Source organism: Mugil cephalus, chromosome 10, assembly GCF_022458985.1.
Source record: "Mugil cephalus isolate CIBA_MC_2020 chromosome 10, CIBA_Mcephalus_1.1, whole genome shotgun sequence".
Lineage (NCBI taxonomy): Eukaryota > Metazoa > Chordata > Actinopteri > Mugiliformes > Mugilidae > Mugil > Mugil cephalus.
The window spans coordinates 17,120,752-17,145,126 of record NC_061779.1 but is presented as its reverse complement, the minus strand read 5'-3'; the positions used below and the strand labels follow the sequence as shown (position 1 = coordinate 17,145,126).

At 43.3% G+C, this 24,375-nt stretch overlaps 3 protein-coding genes across 3 annotated transcripts; 1 reads left to right on the top strand and 2 right to left on the bottom strand.

Annotated features, from left to right (window-relative positions):
• Window positions 1-158: 158 nt before the first annotated feature.
• Window positions 159-7,902, top strand: LOC125014414 (myosin-2 heavy chain-like). The gene is made up of 22 exons (XM_047595439.1): window positions 159-632; window positions 725-789; window positions 877-1,150; window positions 1,320-1,414; window positions 1,500-1,635; window positions 1,736-1,861; window positions 1,956-2,081; window positions 2,167-2,271; window positions 2,349-2,504; window positions 2,713-2,918; window positions 3,040-3,304; window positions 3,529-3,622; window positions 3,707-3,758; window positions 3,854-3,923; window positions 4,030-4,103; window positions 4,191-4,275; window positions 4,391-4,481; window positions 4,573-4,655; window positions 4,738-4,836; window positions 5,409-5,516; window positions 5,607-5,702; window positions 6,943-7,902. The coding sequence occupies exons 1-22, from the start codon at window positions 546-548 to the stop codon at window positions 6,952-6,954; spliced, it is 2,505 nt and encodes an 834-aa protein (XP_047451395.1). The 5' UTR covers window positions 159-545; the 3' UTR covers window positions 6,955-7,902.
• Window positions 6,972-11,392, bottom strand: syt18b (synaptotagmin XVIIIb). Its single transcript, XM_047595440.1, has 5 exons — window positions 10,867-11,392; window positions 9,391-10,409; window positions 8,945-9,101; window positions 8,200-8,360; window positions 6,972-8,116 (listed from the first exon to the last, which is right to left on the bottom strand). The coding sequence occupies exons 1-5, from the start codon at window positions 11,009-11,011 to the stop codon at window positions 7,970-7,972; spliced, it is 1,629 nt and encodes a 542-aa protein (XP_047451396.1). The 5' UTR covers window positions 11,012-11,392; the 3' UTR covers window positions 6,972-7,969.
• A 580-nt stretch (window positions 11,393-11,972) lies between these two features.
• On the bottom strand, window positions 11,973-23,444 carry LOC125014335 (AT-rich interactive domain-containing protein 3B-like). The gene is made up of 9 exons (XM_047595314.1): window positions 23,189-23,444; window positions 21,892-22,518; window positions 17,781-17,855; window positions 17,599-17,671; window positions 16,207-16,390; window positions 14,551-14,801; window positions 13,928-14,212; window positions 13,747-13,836; window positions 11,973-13,585 (listed from the first exon to the last, which is right to left on the bottom strand). Exons 1-9 carry the CDS (start codon window positions 23,213-23,215, stop codon window positions 13,446-13,448), a joined length of 1,752 nt encoding a protein of 583 aa, XP_047451270.1. The 5' UTR covers window positions 23,216-23,444; the 3' UTR covers window positions 11,973-13,445.
• Window positions 23,445-24,375: the final 931 nt, after the last annotated feature.

The window sequence follows — 24,375 nt, the reverse complement described above, 5'->3', positions numbered from 1 at the left end:
CAACTCTATCAACAAGCCAGTCGGCAGGCTGAGTGAGATCATGTGGAGAATATCTCAGGAGTGTTGGCCACACTCACCCAACTGCTGCTTGTGTACATAGGTTACCATGGCACTCCGTTCAAGGGTTGTACGTGATCACAGCGGTGTGAGGCTGGCAAGCTGAGCAGGTGATCATTGTCAGCGGACAGGAGAGGGCTTCTGCTGCAAGGTACTGTAAGAAAAAAACTGTGATTTAGTGCAGTTGTATTCTTACCTCTCACTAAAATACTTCAGCGTACTTTTATTTAGAAATAGAACATGGTGTCATAACAAATTCAGAAACACTCCAGTAACCCTGCTGTGTTAAAACTAGTTGTTGACCATTAAGCAAGCAGTGGAAATATCAAGACACATGATCCAAGAATAGCCACACGCCTCAAGCTGTCACCTTTGTGTGAAAATCTATGCTCGTCATTTGGGCAGACACGTAGGCAGATGAGGGCTGTAGCCTCTCCCATACAGGGAGATAGGAAAGTGATAGCTCGGATCTAAGAAGACACTCCAGGATGTTTAGCCCTTCATGCGGGAGTTCAAGTCCGTTTTCTCTCACGGATCTTGACATGTGGGATACCAAGTCTCACTTTACAGCCCAGGTAAGGTCCAGAGTTTTTATTATTTTTTTATTTAAACTTTGTTTATAGGGTGGTAGTCATTTTAAAATCATGTTTTGTTTTGTTTTTCACAGACCTCAGCATGGTGTGGAATGGCGACCGTGTCTGGAGCAGGGTTTCTGTCCAAAGTCAACACAAGGTGATGGGAAAATCTAAATTACCAAAGTAATATTTATTTTATAGGCAGGACATTCTAACTGATATTTGTGTTTATGGACAACGCCAGCAGCACTGGTGGCTTCAGACAGAAAGACCCGGGTCTTAAGAGGTGGCAATCGCTGTCCCATCTGACGGCTGGGAATGGCACGCGGTCCTTTTCTCCATCAGGCTCTGAATTAAAGGCTGCCCGAGCTGGAGGTAGTTTTAGGGAAGCGGAAGCGGTGCACTGGCTGCAGGATGCCCATGAGCGTCTAGACACTCAGCTGGACCGACTGAGAGCCAGGAACACACAGCTGAGCTACAACATCACTGCTGCACATCTGCTTGACATGAAGCATAAGGTCAGGGTTTTTAGAGGAAGTTGATTTCAGGAACGTCTAAATTTAACCTATGATTGCTATGTTTAGTTCGTTGACTTTTTGCATTTGTCTTTCTCCTTTTTTGTGGTTTTGGTTTGTTTTGAGTTGTACACTGCATCCTCTCACTATTTACTGGTGTGTCACACAGCAGCTATCAGATTCAATGAGCACTCTTGAGCAGGGGAAGGAGGCAGCTGAATTACCCCAGTTTGAAAAGAGGCAACAGCGTGGGGAGCTCCATGAAAAGTACGAGTAACAAAAAAAGGGGGTATGGTAAATCTGAATCATTTAAGAAACAACTAAAATTCCTCATTTGAAATTCACTTACAAGGGTCCTAAAGCTGGAGAAAGACCTGCTGCAAATGAAGTCTGCTTTGGACAGAGGAAGTAACGATCAGCCAACCGAAAAAGCTCCTGGCTCGCTCAGTAGTACTTCACCAGTGAGTCAGGAAGAGTTTAACGAGCAGGTGAGTAAGCTTCTATATTATAACTAAAAGATATGTGTTTTAAATGATTAATTACTGTGGGATTCTACTTGTTTTTTTTTTACACACGTTCTAAATTCAGGAGAAGTTGGTGTTTGACTCAGAGCTCTATGAACTCAGAGAAGCTCTGAAAGAGGCTGAATCAAGGGCAAAGAAGCAGGAAGAAGAGCGAAACAAGGCCCTCCAACATCTGCAGTCTTCAAAAGAAGTGAGTTTAAACATTTACACTTGAAACCACAGATGCCTGTTGTGCTGCTGTTTCCATCTTCTTCCATGTGTGTACTCCGTCTCCGCAAACCTAGACACAGAAGAGGCTGTTGAATCAAATCGAGGAGATGAACGAGAGGATCAGCCACACCGTGCAGAATCACTCTGAAGTTCAGGGTCAGCTGTGTGAAGCTAACAACAAGATCAGCCAGTCGTGCCTGGTTAGTTTAATTAGCCTTGGATTCAGTCTTTCCATCATGGCTACTCTTCGCTGTTAAAACGTTCCTCCTTCCTTGTTCTGCTCAGGAAAGGGCAGTCTTGTCGACTCAAGTGTTAAAGTTGGAAGAAAACATAAAAGATCTGCAGGCCAAACTGACGGGGGCCATGACGGACAAAGATCACCTGATCCAGGTATAATGTGTATGTTGGCTTTAGCCATGTAATGAGCTACAGCGTCCGAGGCAATAAATGTATGTGTTATTGCACAGGAGAAAGCAGATCTTCTCCAAAGGGCAGAGGAGCTGGAGAGGACTCATCATTGTTCAGAGGTCTGTGATCTCTATCTGGCGAATGCAGACTCTCATAACAACAACCAGGTGCAGGAGGCTGTTCTGACGGAGGATAACGCAGAGGCTCTTAGAGAGGTGGAAACTTTAATTGGATCTTAATTGTTTTTTTATTTATGATTTTTTTATTAGGTTTCTTGTATAAAGGCCTAGTGTGTTGGATTTGAGAGCTTCATGAATTGAAATTGAATGTAGTACTGTTAGGGTACTCGTTAGTGTATAATCACAGTACAACACATATTCCTACACGCTGCAGCTTTAAAGTTTCCCTGTGTCATTGCGCCAGGTGAATGAAAAGCTGAGAGGAGATCTTGAAACGATCAGGAAGAGGCTGGAGATATCAGAATGTCAGCTGAAGGAGCTAACAGAGGAGAAAGTCCTGAAGACCAAACATGTCGCCCATCTAGAGACACGGTGCTCTCAGCTAATCAGAGAAAAAGAAGAACTGCTGAGTAAAATTAATGACGGTGAGCCAGCAGAGACGAAAGAAAGGTGAGGTGATGATCGGGTGACGATACACATTCTTAAACATTTGAAGGTGATTATTATTTCAATGATCTACACAGTGTGGTACATTTCCCTTCACCGACGCCCCCCGCTTCTTTTATTCAAGGGAATCTGTGGAAGTTTTGGAATTAGAAAATCAGAAACTGCGGGATCAGTATCTGTGTTTGGAGGCTGAGGTCCTTGAGAGGGAAAACCTGCTACGCCTGCAGGAGGAAGAGTACCGTAAACAAGATGAGGCCAGAGTCCAGAGCATTGAGGAACTAAAAGCGGTGGCCTCACACTGGACTGAAAAATGGCAAAAGGTGGCTTTGACCCTGCAGTCCACACGAGAGGAGTTGGAAGAATTCAAGAGGAACAGCTCCAGGAATGAAGTACGACTAACCTTTTACAATTCATTTTGACTCCAGATATAGTTCAAGAGACTTAGACTAAAAGGTTTTTCCAATTATGTCTTATTTAATTAATGTGCAATGCTACTATTGTGAATTAATGTAGTTTGATGTAGGTATGTATTTGAAGTGTGCAGATGAACCGATTATTGACGATGTAGTATCTACATGTATGGGTTATGTGTCTTCACCTTCAAATCACACAGAGGGAATCTGACTCACTGAGAGCTGAGCTTGACGCATGCAAACAGGATCTGGAGATGGAAAGGAGCAGGCACAGATATGGGCACAAAGATAAAGGTGACTATATACTGGTGGCAACAAGGCTGCCGTTCGAGTACAGTTACCCAACTCCACAAAATAACTGCTGTTTTACTCTTTAAGCACAAGGGGGCAGTGAAGCTGTGCAGACCCAGGACAAACAGACAGCGACAGAGTGAGTGGACTTAGATGAGATTTTCATTTTCAAATTGCAATGTCAGGAAATGAAATTCTGTGATCTGCCACTTCATCATACTCTCCGCTCATCAGCTTATCAGAATCCTCTTTGTTATGGGAGCAGCCATCCGACACCAAAATCCCCCAAAGTAATTCTCCTCAGGTAACACGATGTTGTTCTCTAAGGGAAGTGATTTCCAACACCTTACTGGAAAATAAGTAAGCATTCTGTGCTTGTGTTATTGACAATTACCTTTTTTTATTAATAGGTTTGTGTACAAAGCAGCGAGGTTGAAAGACTAAAGCAAAAGCTTGTGGAAAGAGAGAAGGAACTGAGGGACAGGTAGGTTTTCTAGAAATTGACGAAAGACAAATTGTTTTAACAGCTGTAAATCAAGTGTTTAACAGGTATCTGCCCTCACTGTGTTAGTGAACATGCTTTAAAGAGTCTACAGAGGCTGAGAGAGCTGGACAAGACTGAAGCTCAAAACAAAATTTCTGCCCTGGAGTTCAAGGTACAAGCACTACAGCATGGTACATAATTCATATCCAACAATCTGTGATCCAGCAGGTTTGTTGAGAGGGGATATGACCAGCTAATTTCTTTATCGTCTCTGTTTTTCATGGAAGCTCATGAAAAAGGTCTCAGGAGACCATCGCGATGATAAACGCCTACAACCAGACTTCTCTGTCCCTGACTCACTGAGACTTCAGCTAGATGGTATGATGGCCTGTCTTTGAAAAGATTTAGTTAAAAAAAAAGTTGCTTTGATTGGGATTGTTTGATTGAGCCCTGAGAAATACGTTTTCAGAGAGCAGGAGGCAGACAGACCAGCTGCAGCGGGAGAAAATGCTGGCAGTCGAAAAGCTTCGAACCCTGAGGCAGCTTTGTCCGGTAAACTTCATGAATCCAGCGTCTGCAAAGCCTGGTGCGTTGGTGAATGTGCTGTAATACGTGGCTCACAACCTGTTCACAGGTTAAAGAGGAGACGCCATCTGTTGAAGGCGGGAGGGATAAAACTGTCTGTCCAGCAAATGTAGACGCAGAGCAGCAAAGGAGAATGGTCACTGAGCAGGTAATCTACAATGACGCCAACATATGCAGAGGCAACAGGCTTCTAGGGATGTCAGTGTCGGTCTGCAAGTACAATGTTGAAATTCTTACTGAAACATCTCAACAAATACTGGCTTGATAATCATCATCACACTTTTTTTGTAGATTTCATGGTTTGTCATGAATGTCTGAGTAGACATTCATGCTCTAGACCAGTTGTGGTAACATTTACTTTTATTTCAGACAGAAATCAAGTCAAAAATCCTTTCTAAATCTGTCCAATAGAACCAGTAACAGCATTTATCTATCAGCCATGTTTGTATGCAAACATGTTCAACTAAGACAGGCACTGTAATGTCTCTTTATGTTATTTTTGTTGTGCTGCTGTTTGCACTTTACAAATTCATCCAGTGGGCCTGATTGGATCTTCTGGTGGGCTGGGTTTGGCCCACGGACTGTATGTTTGACATCACTGGACCGTCAGCATGTTAGCTTAAAGCTGAGGCTAATTTCCACCTGATATGGATGCTAGTGTTGCTAGTCTTGTCCGGTATCAAGCCCAGTTGAATGTAAAATGTGTTACTTTCCCTGTAGTTGAAGAGTTTGTTTAAGGAGCGAGGAGAAAAGGGGGCAGGAAAGGTCGACAACACATCAGCAGCAGCAGTGGTTCAAAACCGGACTCCATCATCTAAAGCTGTAAGGGTAAGAAGTCTCATTCAGAATCCTGGACAACAAACGCTGACAGTGGCCGTTACTGACATCCATGCGATGTCGTGTTTTAATCTTTGTTAGGCTCCGGTTGAGTGGAGAAACTGGCAGCGCGTCTCTGGTTTGACGCCAGTGGTCGAGGAAGATGAGGAGAGCAGCGACATGCCAGGAGAGGAGGAGGTGAGTGAGACAATAGAGGAGATCCATGCTGAGGAACACGCCCCCAACCAGAAACACCAGGTTATAAATGATAAAACTGAAGAAACTTTACTTCAAGTCCACCACAAGCATACATCATGTGTCCAGGTTGTCCACATGTTGTCCCTCTCTGTCCTTCTGTCAAGAGCAAAACATCAACAGAAACTCTTCCACACTACTTAAAAGATTATTTTTGTTTGTCCGCACGCTCGAAAGTTTCAAAAGTACGCAGCAGCACCTGCAAAGGATTCATCTTAATATCATTAGCAGAGTAATCGCGGTGCACAGATTACATTCATGAAACTAAAAGAGCCACCCCCCCACCTTCAGTTCATACAGTATATTATACACATGTGCAGACGGCACTAATCCCAGCTTCTGCTTTAATCAAAGAGCATCCAGTATGTAGGGAGGGGTGCCAGTCTGGCCGCACGACCGCTTAAACGCATTTCAGCTATAATCTCAAATATGAGTCTTCCTAGTTGGTAAATAATCGGATATGAATCTGAGGAGTGAAGCGCTCAGCCGGAGCACATCTGACTCCACCATAAGAGGATAGGAGTGAGTTAGAGTATGTCACTGTTTTATACTGTTGGTCTAATGACAGAAAACCAGTAGCTAGCAGTCAGTAACATCCAGGTATAGTAAATATACTGTAATTTTATGTTCTTATTGTAATATTTTTAAACTTAGTGCAGTATTTGAACTTGTGCTGTTTTTGGGTTGTGACTGCTACTACTGAGTGAGAAAGTCATTTTTTCTTAAAAAAAATAAACCAAAATGAGTTCAAAAAAGTATTACAGGAAATGTGGGGCAGAAGGAGACCTGCAGCATTCAGCAACAAATGAATGAAGACCTTAAACTGTTCTCTCCTCTGCCAGATGTCGACTTTGAATGCAGAAATCGTCAGTCTGAGGGCAAAAAATGACAGTCCGCTGCAAGGTGAAGTCGACCTCGAACCTGTGTAATCAGTAGCGTAGAAATGTGGGTGTAGTGAGTTGTGTTGGAAAGTATTCTTCAGTAAATATATACCTCGATCTTGGCCCGCTCCGATAAAATGCCCACCCCGACATGAATTAACAACACTGATAATTGCTGCACGAGTCCCTGAATGGAATTTATTTGCCCTCTTGGTCTTTGTTTGCTTCCTCTCATTGTCATGATGAAAAAATTCAAAATCTGAACTTTGTTCTGATTATGTTTTTTTTTCCTTTTGATTAAGATGATGATTTAAGGTTCATGCAGCCAAACCAAGACCTTGACGCTGCAGAAAAAGAACCAGACCAGTCTTCTGTCTGTTCAGACGAGTGTGACCTACAGTGGAGACGGACGCCTCCCCTCTATCCTGATGGGATATTCCTGGCTGAGGTTGTAGATATCTGCAGCCCAGATGAAGATGAAGAGGAAGGATGGGTTAAATAAAGTAATTTATGCAAGGACACACAATTGCAGCAGTGATCACTGGGAGCTGTAACGGTCTGCAGCGTGCTTACTACTTCACAGCCTATTCATTCTTAGGACTAATTCTCTGACCTTGTAGCTAAAACTGCTGGTGATGTGTTTGTACGTCAGTCTAACAAGAAATCATTGTGTATGAAAAAAGTAAAACAAAATTAACATTTATACCTCAAATTGTAATAATTACCCCTAAGCTACCTCAGGCAAAATTGTGTTTTATTTATATGACATGGTTTCTCACATCATTGACATCATTGATTGAAAAGTATTTATCTTCAAAACACTGCGTCTTTACAAATACACACGAGGGTATGTAAAGTGCATCCGTATAACGTGTTACTCAGTAATGTGGTTACCAGAACTGAATGCTTGATGAAATGTTCAACAATTCTAGATACGTATCACAAATAACTTAGGCTACCTCTGTGTTTTTTCCTTTTTTTAAGTGAAATAGAGACCAAGTAGTTGGAAGACGATACAGAGAAGTTCTCCAAAACTGTATTAAATCCATTTAGAAAGTCTTACTCTTCATTTAGAACTGCTCAACGTTAAACCCATTAACTCTGAACTCACATTTTGTTGCCCCAAACATCATTTTGCACGCTTCGCATATAAGAATTTAGTCACTCATATGTAGTAGTAAGGCCATGAGTGTTTGAATGCTCAGAGATTCGTCCGTTTGAAATTGTAAATGCAGTGTCATTAAAAACCGTCGTCCCATAAACGTCAGCTCCGTCTGCTCCTTTTTTCACCCCCCCAACAGTACGCTTTGTCCACTGCATGTCTGAGCTCTACAGTGGTTCTGGTTGAATGGTGTGCCAGCGTGCCTGCTCCACCTGGAGGCCGCACATGTCCCTCCAGTGGGCACGTCCTGCGTCGGCAGCCCCCTCTCCGATCAGGACTCGACCAACAACTTTAGCTTCAGAGAGGGTCGGGCTCTGTCACGGGGGGAAAAGAGAAGGGGCGGTGAATTATAATTAGACCTACTTAAGTAATACATATAATGCAAGCAAATCTTTACCTGCATGATTATGAACTCAAGCATGAGTGGCAGCTGGCTGATGTCTCCTGGAGGCAGGTCAAACAGAAATGAAGTGTTCCACACGGTGCACAGTCTTCCTTTAGTTTCTCTGCTGCTGATCAAAACTCCCCCATGGTGCAGATTGATCACCACCTGGTATTCTGCATACAGATACATGAACATTGTTAGATTGTAATGGATATATGTATATGACTAACATCCTAAGCAGAATTAGCAAAGGGTGGGTCATGAATAAGTCAGTCTCCTTCTATTCATCCATATTCATGAGCAGATAGTTAAATAGAAAGAGATTATCCAAGTAATGCTTACACAACATATTGTACATGAAACAGATAGCAAAAATAAAATCCGGATCTGTGTACGGCATGTGCTTGTCTGAAATAGAAAATAATGCCCTTACAGGCTAATGCAAACAAAGACTAGATCTGTCAGATCAGACTTCCAGTGGAGATTGGAACATTTCCTGAGGATTGTGAACAGTGAAGGATTAAACCACAATGTCATTAAAAAGGGGGATGATCTCCTGCTGCATTCGAATTCTGTAAGACATCATTTAATCCTCTAAACATTAAAAGCAAACATAGGGAATTACGCCCCTGAAAGACAAAAACGTAGTTCTGCCCACACACGCTTACATAACGTATCTGTGCGTGATGTCCTCGCAGGAGTCTCAAAATAAATTCCTGTTTCGTCTAAATAAAGTGGTGGCGACCTGTCGCTTTACCTGCAGCTCCTGGCGTGGGAACGAGATTGTCTAGGTTGTCGGTTCTGAGGACCGTGGCTTTGACCCGGTGTGGCAGAGTCTGATACTGAAGCATAATGAAGATCTGTGGAGGACAGCTAAGCCCCTTACTCGCCGGGGAATCCTGGAAGATCAGATCCTAGTCAAAGGGGAAAAGTCCAGAATCTCAATCAACATGCAACATGCAGCTTTTGATTTGTACTACACAGTAAAACCTAATACAGTACAAACATCACTATACAAAACAAAAACCTGATGATGAATATGGCTAAATCCCTTCAGGTTCATTGCATGTTATCCAGTATATGGAGCTCAGAAACTCGTTATTGGTGTGTTTCCATGGTGAAAATGTTCAAAGGTTTTGTTAAAAGGAGCTTCATGGTTATATTGTAAGAATAAATTGATGAGTTTTAAACACGGACACCTACCTTTTTAGTTTCCCATTTGTTCAATCGGAGCTCTTTTGTGAAGTGAAATGGATTCTCTGGTCTCCAGTCTCTTCCCCCGCATTCGATCTCCAGTTCGCCCAGAGCGGCGCCTCTTATGCTCTCTGATTCCCGCGCGTACACGACTATTCTCAGTGCACACCTTTGGAGCTCCATCACAGAGCTGACCTTCCAAAGCAACACCAGGCTTTGGGCCTCTTGACAGCAGCTGTGCTGGACAGTGGCTTGTATAGGACAGGGGTAGAGAGGTGGCAGGCTGCCCATCACGGATACATCCTCCAGTCTGTGAGGCATCTCAGTGAGGTTGAGGACAGTGACTGCCAAGGTTTGCTGCTCTGCAGAGAAGGCCATGGTGAAATGCAAGCGAGGTTTAGGTGATAGTGGCTTCATGCAGCTTGCACTGGTGCCATAGCTCAGTGGAGCCAATGGGATTGGTCCTTCATTCGTGGAACAGGATGCAGCTCTGGCACCGGTGAGCCTACTGTGCTCATTGTACGATGCACTACCCCCAGTCGGGGCCAGTGAGCACCGTCTCTGTAGGGCCTTGCATGTTTTGGACAACAGTCCCAGTTTGGAAAATGCAGGCAAGGAAGCCTGGTCGTGGTCTATGGGTTTATAAAGAGGTGACGTTAGAAGCGGAGTGCTGAGGCGACGCAGGGAAAAATAAGACTCCTTCTGTTCGGAGGACGTTTGAGTTTGAGTAGAAAATGGCAGAGATGTAAATTCCCCCTCGGAGGGGGCAGGGCTGGTGAACGTGGAGGGATACTCCAGCATATCGCTGTCTACTTCCTCATACTGCTGCCGGGAGGTTGCTGTCGTTGCTGCTGAGGGAGCTGGGCTCTGGGCGTAGGTCACGGGGTCAGCAGGACCTTGTGCTGAGGTCGAAGGGCCTTTATCTTTCGCGGGACAAATGTTATTCCTTCTCCAACACAGAATACATCCCAGGAACAAGCACAGACAAAAGGTGATCAACCCAACCAGAAGAAGAACCTGGAGATGAACTGCAGACACAAGAGAGAATGATAACATCACTCAGAGGGCAGAGGTTTGTTGTAATTCCCCCTCAGGCCCCCCCTCACCTCTGGATTACATAACAGTATTCATGTACTCTTTTGACCTGGGTGGTTGAGAACCACAGTGTACTACTACTAATGAATAATTGGTTCCGATCTTAAAACAAGAGTACCATGAGAAAAACAAATAATTCCTTCTGTCAATACTGGTCATGAAGAGATCTTTTCCTATTATGACTGAAAAGATGGGTTACAACATCACTGTTATGCCAAACATTTGTTACAAATTGAGGCTTCAGCTGTTTATGAATAGCATGTGATTATATTGCGAATATTGTACTAACAACACTTTAAGAATTTTGTATTGACAGGAAGGATGATTTAACATATGTATGTGCACAATTTTTCAGCATGAAATATGTGAACCTTTGGGTTCAGACCATACCTTCTAACTGTTTAGTGAAGAGGACCTGCACCAGGAGCCAGAAGAAGAGGATGACCATGATGCCCTCGATCATACCCTTGCAGCAGAAGAGCAGCACAGACTGCCAGAGAGGCTGGCCTGGGTACTCCTCATCGTGGTAAGGCATGGCGCCAACAGTCTCCTGAAGGTTTCTCTAATTTAAAACATCCATGAGTTGGAGCCCAGACTTTCCACGAAAGAAGACAGTTTTCCTGACTTCTGCAACTGCATTTTGGCTTTCAGTCTCGGAGCACCTGCCTCCCTCAGAGGATCAACCATAGCCACTGTTCACTGGAGGACGTCCACAGGTTTCAGTTATTGTTGAGCAGTTCGTTGGGGCTCTAGATCAATTTCCCTCGTCAAAACTGGTTAATCATCCACACACAGTATATTCCAGTCCTCATCCATGGATAGTGATCCTCCCGTCTACAGAGTGACTTGTGGCGTTCGTCCCCGGAGGATGGGGACATGTGGGCGGAGTCATACAGCTCATGATAACTGTGTAGCATCTTTCTTCTTCAGCGTTCCAGATGCCAATCCAGCATTGTCATTATGGGATAGGCAACGCAACAGTAAATCCTGCCCTCATCCCCTGACCACAAGCTCTTATCTCCATTAGTACTGTACAGAGTTAAGGAATTAAAGCTCAGTAGAGACTTTTTTCTGTGCTTTCTTCTGTATGTGCGCAGTTGACGTAGAATTAATGTGACACATCATGTTAAAAAAGGAAAATGCCTAAAATTGGCTTATGTAACAATTAAAAACCTAATTGTTCCCTAGTCTGGGTTACAGGTTAAAGATAAGAAAAACTGAGATGTCAAACTGATTATAAAATACTGTGTGTGTGTGTGTGTGTGTGTGTGTGTGAGTCTACAGTTAAGGAAATGCTACCCCCATCTGGTCGCTCACTCCTGTATTATTTTCTGTCTCGTTCGTGCCTTTCTTTGGCTGAGGAGCTGTCGAGACCCTTCAATGAAGAAAAATGAACAACGCTGCAAAAATAATAATAGATGCAAAAATCCCGATGATGTGGTGTAAATAACAAGAAGTTAATCTACTTCTCCTCAAGAGTAAAAGAACTTCTGAAGCAGTGTTACACTTAACTTTATTACTGGATCATTATTACCAATGCCCTGGTTGTATGTAGTTGGTCAAGATGGAGCCAACTGAAACCTTTGTATATATTGTGTATCACAGTGTGTCATTTTCTGTGTATAATCTTGGCTCATAACTAAAACGGAGTAAAAATGCAATAAAGGAAAAGGTAATATAGTGGAGTAGAAGTTCAAAGTACAAACCTAAACACAACTATAAAAAGATTATGCTATAATATGTAAAAGTTAGGATAGACGAAGACAACACTTTTTCCACAGCACACAAGATTGTTTTATTCCTTATGGCTACATATCCAAGAATACGTTATCCAAAGACCAGAACAGACTCGAAAGTCAACTTATTTTTCCAGTTGTCTAGTTCACAGTGGTATTTGTTTTCAATGATATTTCCACTTGATTGTCCACATACAGTTTGTTTCAGCAGGTGGCTAAAGGAACACATGCTGCTTCGAATATTGCATATTTATCTAGAAGAGTGAGGTAGCACTGTTTCAGTGTTCACTTGTCCAAAGCTTGAGGTCACTAACGATACATTCTCTGCATTTATACAAATATAACAGCAATATATTATGAGATATAGTATAACAGAGGGACATTCCTGAGAAATTAGTCAGAAGAAACTTTCCAACGCGGGAAGTCGGTTGAGGTAAAAGTTGTATACAATATAGCACATGTTGTCTCTCACATTCTGCCTTGAGGTTCACAGCTGACATGAAACAGATGCGTAGTTTCAAGGCAAAGCCATAAGATTAAATATAGAAGTAAAATAAAGCCCAATATTAAAGATTCCATACAACCCGTATCCAGTTTCTTGTCGTTTAAATTGGATTCTTAAAAAAAACCTGCAGCGTTTCTGTGGAATCAGATGATGTGAAAGCTGCCACTGAAAAGTATAAACCAAATATTTAACAAGAGGGATGCAGAATGACTTCAGCAAACGGTTGCAGACAGGAGCCATCACACCGAGCTAAGGCTTTTTGGTCTTCGTTAACTGCACTTTGGGAACCACATTGTTCTACTCATGGCTATGTGAAAAGGCAGTTACTGAACCGTTTGATAATTAGATATAAATGTAGCCGACACCAACACTGGCATAGCACTGATTCTCACGCACGCGATATTCTGCTCTAAAGACACTTAAACGAGCCTTGGGAAAAGGCCTTCAGACAAGAATGTGACTACGTCAGAGAAAGTCTTCTAACAGGCACTAAGGTAAACCGATCTGAAACTACACTACAGTCAGTGTGGAAGATTCAAGGTGAAATGTGAACAACAGTTTCAAGAACATCATGCTGTCCAAGTAACAGAAAGACAATGCTCAGGAAGAAAGTGGCTAGCCTCCTGCTCCTCCCAGTAGTTCACCACAGTTCTCGTCTGAGAAGAGAGAGGTATGTGAGGTATGTCGTGTCATCGTTTTGCTCGGAACAGATTGAAAGCCAGTGCAACCTAATTTGGTCCCTTTGAGGAGGTGGAAGACGAGGAGGAGGGACTGTGTGAGGAGGAGAGGGCACTGAAAGCGCTTGTTCCTGCCTGGGTTACGGTCTGTGAAGACACGGGGGGAGCCGACTTCTGGGCAAACAGCGTTCCTACAGCACAGAAACCAGAAGAGGAGGAAATGAAACGAAAAAGTTTAGTCATCGCAAAGGCATCTTACACTATGTTAAATTAAACAAAAGAACTCTGTACAATGTGCACTTACAAATGAAGGTCTTGCAACAAACAAAACACAAAAACTTCCAAGACTCACCGGAGTAAACGGTGCCATTGACCTCCACAGATACGCTGATGCTGGCTGGTCCATTAGTAGAGACACTCAGCGACAAATCCTGTTTGTTTTCTGCAAGAGACAATCACAAGTTTCCATTAACGGACCGGCCTGCATTTAGCGGTTAATGAGCATCCCTTAACACCCCGTGACAGCAGCTCACCGTGCCCATTGTTGAGTTTGAGGTTCATGGGGTTAAAATGAGAGGCCATAGCCAGGAAGTTTTGCTGGAGGGCCTGCTGCATGAGGCGCTGCTGCTCCTCCGCCAGCCGCATCATTTTCTTCTCCGGGCCGTCTGCCGCAGCTCCACCCGCTCCTCGCTCCAGCCTCTCTCGAAGGTGCTCTAATGTGGCAGCTTGTGCCAGCTGCTGGTGCTGGTGCTGCTGCTGCTGCTGCCCCAGGGTCAGGGCCATGGGCAGCCTGGGAATTACAGGGGTGGGAATCTCATCTGATTGGGAAAAGAAAATCAAATATATAATGGATTCAGAAGGGCACAGAGCAATAGAGTTCAAGAAAATTAGACTTTCTGTTAAAATAAAATGGCGAACCTTCATGATATAAAGCTGAAATGAGCAAAATAAGCATATTATGATAATTGTGCAGGGAGATTTAAACCCCGAGGAGTAACATGTATGCTATGATGCCTTGCAGAAAGTTGAGGCCGGGTTAAGGTAGATCAACGTGAGTCAAAAAGAGTTCAACGATAAAATTCTTCTCGCTAATAGAGAAAACTGATTGTGAAAGAATAATACTTGGAGGCACACGAACACATAAACACTGGCATACCTGCGCTTCTCTTTAGGTTTGGACTAGCGGATGAATTCAGGCCGTTGTGTGCGCCCGGCGTATTCTGCATTGTGGGCGAGGACACGAGTGCGTGCGGAGCCGAGCTCGGGGAGGGAGAGTAGCGGTACAGGCTGCTGGTGTAGCTGGGACGTCGGCCCTCCCTGCGGTTGCTGTCGATGGCGGCCTGCAGCTCGCCTGGAGAGCTCAGGCCTTTCTTCTCACACTCAAACGGGTACAGATACTTCATGTATCTACAAGGAAACGTTGGATGCGAGTCAGTCAAACTCATGAATTCGTTTTTAAAAACCCATATACTATTCTAGTCAATGACGGTGTTCATGTACTTAAAAACAGAAAGAATGATGTACATTTACTGAGGAACTTTGTGGATTTCTTAGTGAAATCTTAACATTTTAGAAACATCTAGTAAATGTAAGTCTTGCTCCGCTCTCCTAGAAAGATCTTCCACATCCTGTGTGACTCTTTACTTTTGAATGAGACAAAAAAGAAATCCACAGATGCATCTCATTAGATCTCTGAGGTCAACTTATCCTAGATTTCACCCAGCCGGTCATTGCATCGTCTCTGTTTTGTTTTCCTCCCATTAGATCACGTGGGGCGCTGCATTCAATGCTCCCGGATTTGGCACAGTAATCTAATTAATGTGATGCGGTGTTTGCAAGTTTGGGATTAGGGAGCACAACATCCGTGGAGTTTATCCTCAAATGTGTGGGATAAATTAAAGGATTACCTGATCTTATTAAGGCATTATCTTAACCCGATTTCAAAATTTGTTGTTAGGTTTTAAAACCTCTTTACTTTGTCTTAAAATATTGATTGACATGTCACCCGTCCAATTTGCCGGCCTGGCTGTCCTCTGCTAAGTTTACCTCCACAACACACAAAGACATTACATAATGAAATTTGAATTAGTTTTATAATGACAACACTCACTAAAGGCACATTCCTGCTACAGGTATGTATTATTTTTGAAGGAGAGACTATGACACACAGCCCACCGTGGACTGTTAACAGGGGAGATTTTAAGATCGAGAAATGAATCTAACATCTGATTTCAATATTATGTAAAAGACGTGAGGGGGAGAAGTTCTTTGTCAATGGTTTTGGTCTGTGCCTGTGCTGACTCAAGATATGCAAACATTTACTTGAGGTATTTGAGCCCTATTTTTTTTTTCACGATGGACCAGTGATTTATGAAGAAGAGCCTGAAACAGCTCCACTCACTGCAGCACATCCATGACCACTGACGTCCAATAGTGACGCTCAATGGTCTTGCATTAGAATATCAGTTTTGAATATTGAAATAAGTGGCTCGGCGCTAAACATCCATGGAGAGGAACCAGGTGTGGCCCTCCAGACACTACGGGACAGAAAGCCTCAGTTTCCCCATTCACAGCTGCGCTCGCCGCTGCTGCTGTAGACGTGGACATGAATGGGGCACAGGGGGTTTTCTGGACGTTCACGTCTCATGATACACCCACTGTGTTTGGAGCCAGTTAAAGACAGAACACTAAGTACATACTTAGCCTAGCGCGGCAGATGTGAGCCTTCATGGCTTCACGAAATTTCTCAAAACATTGCATTTTATTCTAACAGCCGTCAGCTTTACCACCAACGGTGTGTAGGGCAACCTACTGTGTGCGGAGGGTGAAGGCGGCACTGGTGATGGACGTGGGCAGGTTGAGGCCTTTGGTGATCTCCCTCCAGATCTTCTTGTTAATAACCTCCACCAGGCCTCCCTTCTCCGTCACGAGCTTGTAAAGCCTGTACAAGTCCAGCACCTGTTTGGCCATGATGGGGATTCGGTTCACAGGAGTTCCTGGATAAATAAAAGCATAAACGTAAGCGCAATGTAGCACGGTCCGTTCTTTTGTTAGAGATAATTACAAAACTAGACCGCTCCTGTTAATTCTCTATTAAACAGAGACACTGTGCAAGGGAGGAAAGAATAAACTCCAATTAACACACCTGATGGCCTGGGGTTAATGTCAGGTAATGTGGCTTAGCATGTATAATCTGTACGGATAGACTTGTCCAATGAAGGTTATTTCGAATGGATGGGGGAAGGAGATTATTCCACAACAGCAGGTTTGCTGCTGCATCGATTTGCACGCAAAGGGTAGGTGGGATTTCAGAGTGTGCAGCGTCTGCCAGTCCCAGGATTGACAGCTCACCCTTCCATCCTGATTTGGTGAAAAGCCAATTAATGAAGGAGGCTAACATACAGTCGTAGCAATAAGATTACGGCGGGCTTAAGATGAACACATGCCACAGACAGAGATTTGGACATGACGAAGCATGAGGAAAGATGGCAGACGATGTCCTGCTGCATCTCCTTCACTTGCGCTAGGATTTATTTTAATTGGACCAAACTAATCTGCACGGTTGTCTGGAAGATACGGGAGTAAACACGGCACCTCTAGGTCAGAGTAGACTGCCTGGAGCACATTTGAATTTAAGTTGATATAATAATTTTTAAAGTCTCCGATTTCCATGGCGGGATGTGAAAAATATGTGGTGTATAATGTAGGTTTACGCTGCAAAACTAAAAGACAACCATGGTAACTCTTTATTACTGGCATGCAAATAAAGCCCGTTACCATTTTACTCTGTAAATAGATAATACAATATAACTTCTCAGGTTTGAATCGATCCGGGAAACACTGGTTGTGCCGTGTGCAAAAGGAAATCAGATCACAGCAACCAAATATTATTATTTATCCCACATTTTTACCCTTTAATCATTTACGGTTTGGATCAATAGATGAGCATTGGGTTTAATATAATACTGAAGAGATTGTGACTAGCACCAATAAATCTGTCTCTAAATTCTTGTTGCTCGCAGCAGAAGTTAAATATCAACCACACCTGCTGTGCTTTTCTTACTTAATAAGTCATTTGAAAATCACAGGCTTATATTAGTGAGGCCTCCAGAGCATCACTATCTTTTTTTTTTTTGGACAAAGAAAAAGCCACCAAAGACTTGTGTTTGTGAAGTGTACGGAGCCAGAGGGGCCTGGATCTTACCTCGTTTCTGCATAAAGACAAAGAGCTGATCCAGAAACTCCTTCCTCTGCGGGTCGTTGTCCAGCTCATAAAGCTGCAAGTTGAGAAAAGAAAACGTCAGCGAACGCTCAGTTCAGTCCGTAATGGTTTCAGGCATTTTACAAATCAGCTTTACGTGCTGCATGTCTACAAAATCTGCTGACCTTGGCGAAGTCCCTTGATGGCTCTCCTTTTATTTTTCCTCCATCGTTGTCCTCCACCCAAATGGCACTTCCTCTCTGTAAATAAACCCACAAGCAGAAAGAGATGGTGCTCAACAGGTTGTCAACCAACTATACTACTTCAGTAGTAGTAATGTCCAACTGGCTGCTGCACATCAGTTATGATCATTCCTGTGACACTATACAAAGATAAATAAAATTAAAAAAAATTAAAAATAATTGTGACATTTTGCTGAAGTGCTCTGGGCTTTGTATTCCCCCCTCTCAGTTGCTAACCCTGCCGTGTTTGCAGTAAACAGGCGGTCACTGTAAACATCTGCTGGTGCTGCTGTGCTTTGTGTACATTACTACATGTTTTTACATTATTGTTGTGTACACAACACAGCAAAAGAGGTTTCGGCTGTGTGAAAGGGAGCGCGGTGAAACGAAGCGTGCTCTTGAGGTGGCTAAAAGTGACATGTTATTCCTCCTTCACCCAGCCTCCGCCTCCTCCTCAGCACGACAGTTAAAGGTTAAAAATGTCAGTCGAGGGCAGCGCTTGTGCAACTGTGCGGAAAGGCCTGCTGAGACGTCATTGTCTCGCTAACGCACCGGGAGCCGCATGACAACACGAGTATGAAAATGAAAGTTGAATGGTCCCTTTTCGGTTCACGCGATTACGGTTGTTTTCTTCTTTAAAACCTTCTGATCTTACGCATCCTTCATCTCATGTCTGGTTGCCTCATCGCAGTTTATAAATTGCCCGTTACTGGTTTGTAGTCAACATTTGGGGAGGTTAGCGCTTGTGTATTGTATCAACATATAAAGCAAACACTTGTTTTTTTTGTTTTTTTTCAGTCTGACAAGATTAAATACTTCAAATATTATAAGAAGAATGGACATCATGTCTCTTTTTCTTTTCTCACAATTCCTTCCCTCGTTGGTTGTGACTATCGGCACTTTTCTTTTCACTTCAAACCCATGTTGATCATTCAGGTGTTATCAACAAAGACATTTCATTCCTTGCAAACTCACCATTTGGCTTCTGGCCAACTGTCCTTGTGTTTATAGGAAAACACAACTCAGACTGCTAAAGCTGGCACATAATGGACCGCTCCACAAAAGCATTAACACAGGGGCGGTCTTTTGTTAGCACAAAACTATCGGAGTTTATTTACGAAGCGCTTTCAACCTGGACGTCATTTATCATTGTATCAGCGTGTACACACTAGGAGATGAGTGTCTAAGCTGATTTGCAAGTGTACTACTGTACTACTTTGTGTAGAGAGAGAAGCTGCACACGTCACCATTTATTTATATTAGTACTTCGCGTTAGATATTCTGACTATTTATCGCTATCTTGCAGTGAACCCTTTCAACTCTTTCATCTTTTACATTTAGCTTGTTAGGTAAAACTAATATATAAATGGTTGTTCTAACCCTACATGGTACTTTTAGCAAAATTTATTTAATCATTTGTCTATAGCCAGCATTACTGCAAAGTAAAGATTAGATATCATTCCTATCAGGAAATGTAGTTTCAAAATGATTTATTTATTATTTTACATCACAGGCCCTTAAAGTGAAGTAAGTAAATAAGCCACGCCTTGGAGATGTTCCCTCGTCTGTGAATCGCTGTAATGGAATCCCTCTTTCCTGCAGACGACTACTTTGCGATTCTCAGTTTTCAGTGGTTAAACTGGTTATTGAATGTATCCACTCAACACACAGCTTGCTCCCCATCGCAGCAGAGCTGTTGACACGTCTAATGGCTTCAGCTTGAAGCTTCTAATGAAGTATTCCTACTCTTCCTGCAGAAAGTCTATTGGAGGCAGATAAACATCTCAGTCTTTTCACCATCGAATTGAAATAAACCCCCCCACCCCCCCCTTATTGATGAGCAAGTGAGACCTACTGTGGATCTATTAACAAAGAGCTTTCAGTTAATTGCTCACAGAGCTTTCACACATCCAAGCCTGGGAATCCTGATAGTATTCAGTATGTAGGTCAGGAAAAGGTTTCTATTGTTTTGCTAAACAGGCTGCTTTTTACGAGCTTTTATGGGATTTTATATATTTAAATTCAAGTCATTATCAGGTTGATGCATATACGCATACAAAGCAAATCTAGAAATCTCCTTTTTAAGCATTTAAGAAATAAATCTGACATTAGAATATCATGTTATGGTAACAAAGTACCTATTATAATAAGCTTCATCAAATCGATTCAGTGGCTCCCGCAGGGCAAAAGTGACAACCTAACCCTTTCTAAATTTCAATGCAATGGCAGGGGGGAGGGGATTTTTAATTCAAATTAAATTATTGGGCCCTGAATTACACCCGCAAGTCAAGATAATGTATGTGACCCCATGCTGTGCAGTGAACTTGGATGAACAGGGGCTCTTTATTGCTGCACATGCCACATTTAAAGGCTTACAGTGGCCGCACACAGCCAGTGAACAATGGCTGCCCAGCAAGGCGAGGCCTGAAGAGCTTGTCAAGACCTTCAGGGATGTTTGCTTGACGAATCAGACAAAAGAAAAGGCTAAAGGCGCTGCAGGAGGAGGAAACACTAAACTTATTCAACAAGACACAGATGAGACTCTAGTATCAAACTTTTACTTTTTTTTTTTTTTTTTTTAAAGGGAAAAAAAAAAATTTTATCTTTGTGTGCAGTTACCTGCATTTAAATTTCACGGTTAAATGTTAGTGTTAAATACGTCACGCAACCCAGGAGTTTACAAAATCTACAAAAACACAGCACGTGCATTTGTTTTAATAATACCAAATCATTTCTCTCTCACACACACACACACAGTTATTTCCTCAACATTCTCTGATAACCAAAAACCGCGCTTTAGTTAAAAAACAAATGTCCTTCAGTGCTCCAGGTTCTGTGAGGCAGCCCGAGAAAAGGAAACACTCTCGCTGCAGTGGCCATAAAATGTATTGATTACGCGCCGTGGAATGAAGCTGCCATTTAGCGTTGCCAGGCAACGGTTAAATTATGCAAAGCTACCCGGAGAGCTACAGTAAGGCCGGCACCCAGGTGTTGCAAGCTCGTGAAGATTTAAAGAATATTCAACTTTTTTTTTTTTGCACATTATCTTGAACGTGTGAGGTGCAGCCACGTGTCCGATAAATAAAGACAAAGCGGAGAAAGAAAAGCAGGAAAAAAATACCTCTTTAATGATAAACAAGAGGTGTGTAAAACCTCTGATAACCATACCAATGGCCCATTCAGCTCCAGTGAAACTACTGTAAGTAGTGGTAACTTTATGGGCAGCTGTTTGCATGCTGGGAGGCACTAACCCAGCTGTCCCCCCACCCTCATTAATCATAATGTATTGTATTGACATGGTGCTTTTCAAGGGAAACATGCACACGGAGGAACCAATCAGATTGGCCTCCATAAAGACGCAAACAAATCCATAAGGAGGGCCTCGATCCTTATAAGCAGAACATTATAAAAAACGCCAGGTTTGGTTTCGTTCTTTCCGACTACATTCATTCATGTTTAAACGGAGGCTGGCGGGTGGAGGATTATAATAGTTAACCTCTGAAGCCAATCACGTCCATAAATATACACCACAAGCTAGTTCTTCAAGCCTCTGGTCTCATTTTAACCCAATCCTCCGAATTGGCTTCGCTGAAGAATTGGGTTGGACTGCAGCCAAGACCAATTAGCTTGACCGGTGGCACGAAAGGGTTCGGTGTTTTGTTTTTTTTTGTCCCCTAGAGTGTGAGACGTGTGATGAAGGATGGCTGGAGGAAAAGTCTGGCCAGTAATTAAATACTATCAAGTTTGGGCATCTTGCCAAAAGGGACACGCTCCTTCCTCCCAGTGTGAGAAAACAGGAGGAAAACCAGGCAGCGGCGAGCCCGACTCCCAGCAGGAAGAAGTCAGCAATTAATTAATAAGAGGCAGAACACTCATATGCTCCAGAGGACTGTCACGGACGTTTGCTTTTTCCTCTGTGAGGAGGAGGCACCGCGCGGACGCCCGTAAATCTGTGTCAGAATCATTACAAAAGGTCATGGTGGATTTGCACATAACCTAAGATGACGGAAGAAACAAAATACAGCCTTTGAGTTAGAAATCAAACCTTACATACCTGTTTCAATGAAGCTTCATCATAGCCCCAGTCGGCGAAGCCATTTGGCGACGTGAAGGTGTGTTGACCCACAGGAGACATCAGGCTCTTCTCCTCATGCTCTTGTTTTACTGCTGTAGGTGGAGATTTAGACATTTGCTCCACAGCAGCTGATGGAGACGTGGGGTAAGGCTGAAAGGGGAAGTGTGAAACCTGCTGGAGTCCAGGCTTTTTCGTCTCATGATGAGACCCATTCATCTCCTCCTCCTCCTCTTCCTCTTCATCTTCCTCGTCCTCCGCGCCATTGTTCTCCAACATCTCCCGCTCCTCCTCGTCAGAGTCTTCGTCCTCCTCTTCTGGATCCATTCTGCTCAGGTGGCTGCTCAGAGCTTGCTGGACCGCCTGGTAAGCCTGCGCGTCCGCTTTCCCGAACAGAGCCGAGTCCAGCTTGGAGGCGGAGGCCCTCGCCGCCGCCGCCTGTTGAGCGAACAGGAGCTGAGCTTGAAGGAGATGCTTCTGCTGAAGGTTCATCTCCATTTTAGCTTCCTGCTGCCTCTGCAGCTGCTCCATCACCGCCTCCAGCTTCTTCACACCAGCAGGACTGGACTGAGGACAGCCGGCCGAACTTCCCTCCTCTGATAAGCTTGACTGTGGAAAAAAAAAAGAAACAACACGCACACAAATCACCAAAGACGTAGAGATACACTGAAACATTCTACTTCACTATAAACCGTGCGATTGAGTGATTTCATTTTAATTTTCCGCAGAAAACAAACAGAAAATGAATTCGACAGAGAGGTAAAGTGAAGTTGTTGTTTAAACAGCTGGTGTATTGTCTGAACAAAGTTGTGCGTATTTATTTTTGGATTAGGGTTGAGGAGAAGTTTAAACTTAAAGGGCAGTCTGAGGCGGCCCCTGAGGGCGCATTTAAGGTGGAAAAAGTGTGTTGGTTTGAAGCAGTGATAGAGAAACAATAAATCAATTCAGACTAGAGCAAAGTAGTTATATTATACAAACATCTTTCAACATAATTCATTCATTTGCCTAGATTTGTTAATAGCCGCTCCAACATGGAAGAACTTATGAGTAGGTTATTTCACTGGCTTCTTTGGTCTTGTACGGGAAAAAAATGAACTTTTTGTTAAACAGCCGATAAATGCACATCTCAACCTTGTGTTACCTTTGAAACGTTCAGAAGCTACACTTAAAACACCACCGTGAACGTGCAAATGCCCCCCGCGTCCACATCAATCGTCACTTGCTTTGTTACTGTAACGAACACGAGTGGGAGCGCCACCAAAGAGTCGTCGACACTCACCATTTGCGCCTTCGAGTAATTCATCATCGCCAACAGGTCTTATCTAGTTTTTCCTGCTTTCCTCCGGCAGAAGCAAATCGCATCGCATGGCCAGTGCCTCCTTTTAAACGGAAACGGGAGTCTTCTTTTGATCAAATGTGACTTAAAAAACCCCCGCAGTGTGGAGGCCGGAGGGATTGGACCTGGAGGAGGGGTAATAACGCTCTGCGCTCTACCTCCCTGGTCACTGCGCATGGAAACTCAAACATCTTTGATTGTCTTTGGCCCACACCCCCCAACTTGGGTGAATGAAAGGACCGCCCCGTGCGTAAAGACGGTGAAGTGTTTTTGAGCTCGCAGCTCTGTGGAACTTCCCACCCACCTCACAAGGAAACCCCTCCCCAAAGTCAGAATCCATTTCCACTGCTGTTATTTTGAACCTTTACGGAGGCAACTTGACCAGCAGTGTAAAAAAATAACGCACGATCCTGCGGCTTAATTGCGGTTTTATTAGTTGCCGCAGCAGATACAGGAAAGTTAATTGGCTGTAGAAAAAAAAGTCATTATCAGTTCTGTATTTGTCCTTCTATTTAAAATGTAAATAAATGAAGTCAAGTCTGTTATCTGGTTCAGTGTTTATTCAACATTTCCAAGATATGTTAATTAAGCTGGCAGCAACATGTGATTGTAGTGTGCGTGTTGAAAATGAATATGAGCCGCTTTCCAAGAACCAGTCCAACGCAGTTACTTGTGAACAGAAGGACGAATTAAAGCAGTTCAAACTGGAGAAATAGGTTTCTCACCAGGAAGCTAAGACGTCTGACTCGAATAGCACTACCTTCCCCCTTGGTAAACATCCAATGTGTTTCTATTCTGAGAAGCAACGTTTTCCGTGTGATTGCTACTCTGCTTTCACGGGAATCAGCGGAATCAGTGGCTACAGGTCCTCCCATTCATCTATTAAAAGCCCAAAGCGCACGCTGTTGACATGAGCTGATTGATGACGGGATGTGAGAGAAATCCTGACAAGAATTTGTTCTCACTTGGTTTAGACTGAGCGAGTTCAGGGACGAAACTAAATTAGGATTTGAGTCACAATCCAGCAGTCACCTGAAGCAGCGCTCACGGACAAGATGTGAACTTTTTTATTACCTAAAATACAAAACAGACAATTAAAACATTATACATGACTGTATTACCTGACCTAC

Excerpts from the sequence above, each read along its gene's own strand:
- LOC125014414 (XM_047595439.1), top strand. The coding sequence starts at position 546 with ATGTTTAGCCCTTCATGCGGGAGTTCAAGTCCGTTTTCTCTCACGGAT. Across the intron at positions 3,924-4,029 it reads CCCAAAGTAATTCTCCTCAG|GTTTGTGTACAAAGCAGCGA; the intron begins GTAACACGATGT and ends TTTTATTAATAG. Across the intron at positions 5,517-5,606 it reads CATCATCTAAAGCTGTAAGG|GCTCCGGTTGAGTGGAGAAA; the intron begins GTAAGAAGTCTC and ends AATCTTTGTTAG.
- syt18b (XM_047595440.1), bottom strand. The coding sequence starts at position 11,011 with ATGCCTTACCACGATGAGGAGTACCCAGGCCAGCCTCTCTGGCAGTCT. Across the intron at positions 9,102-9,390 it reads ACAAATGGGAAACTAAAAAG|GATCTGATCTTCCAGGATTC; the intron begins GTAGGTGTCCGT and ends CCCTTTGACTAG. Across the intron at positions 8,361-8,944 it reads TCCCACGCCAGGAGCTGCAG|AATACCAGGTGGTGATCAAT; the intron begins GTAAAGCGACAG and ends ATCTGTATGCAG.
- LOC125014335 (XM_047595314.1), bottom strand. The coding sequence starts at position 23,215 with ATGATGAATTACTCGAAGGCGCAAATG. Across the intron at positions 17,856-21,891 it reads ATGAAGCTTCATTGAAACAG|AGAGGAAGTGCCATTTGGGT; the intron begins GTATGTAAGGTT and ends GTTTATTTACAG. Across the intron at positions 16,391-17,598 it reads TGTCTTTATGCAGAAACGAG|GAACTCCTGTGAACCGAATC; the intron begins GTAAGATCCAGG and ends TTATTTATCCAG.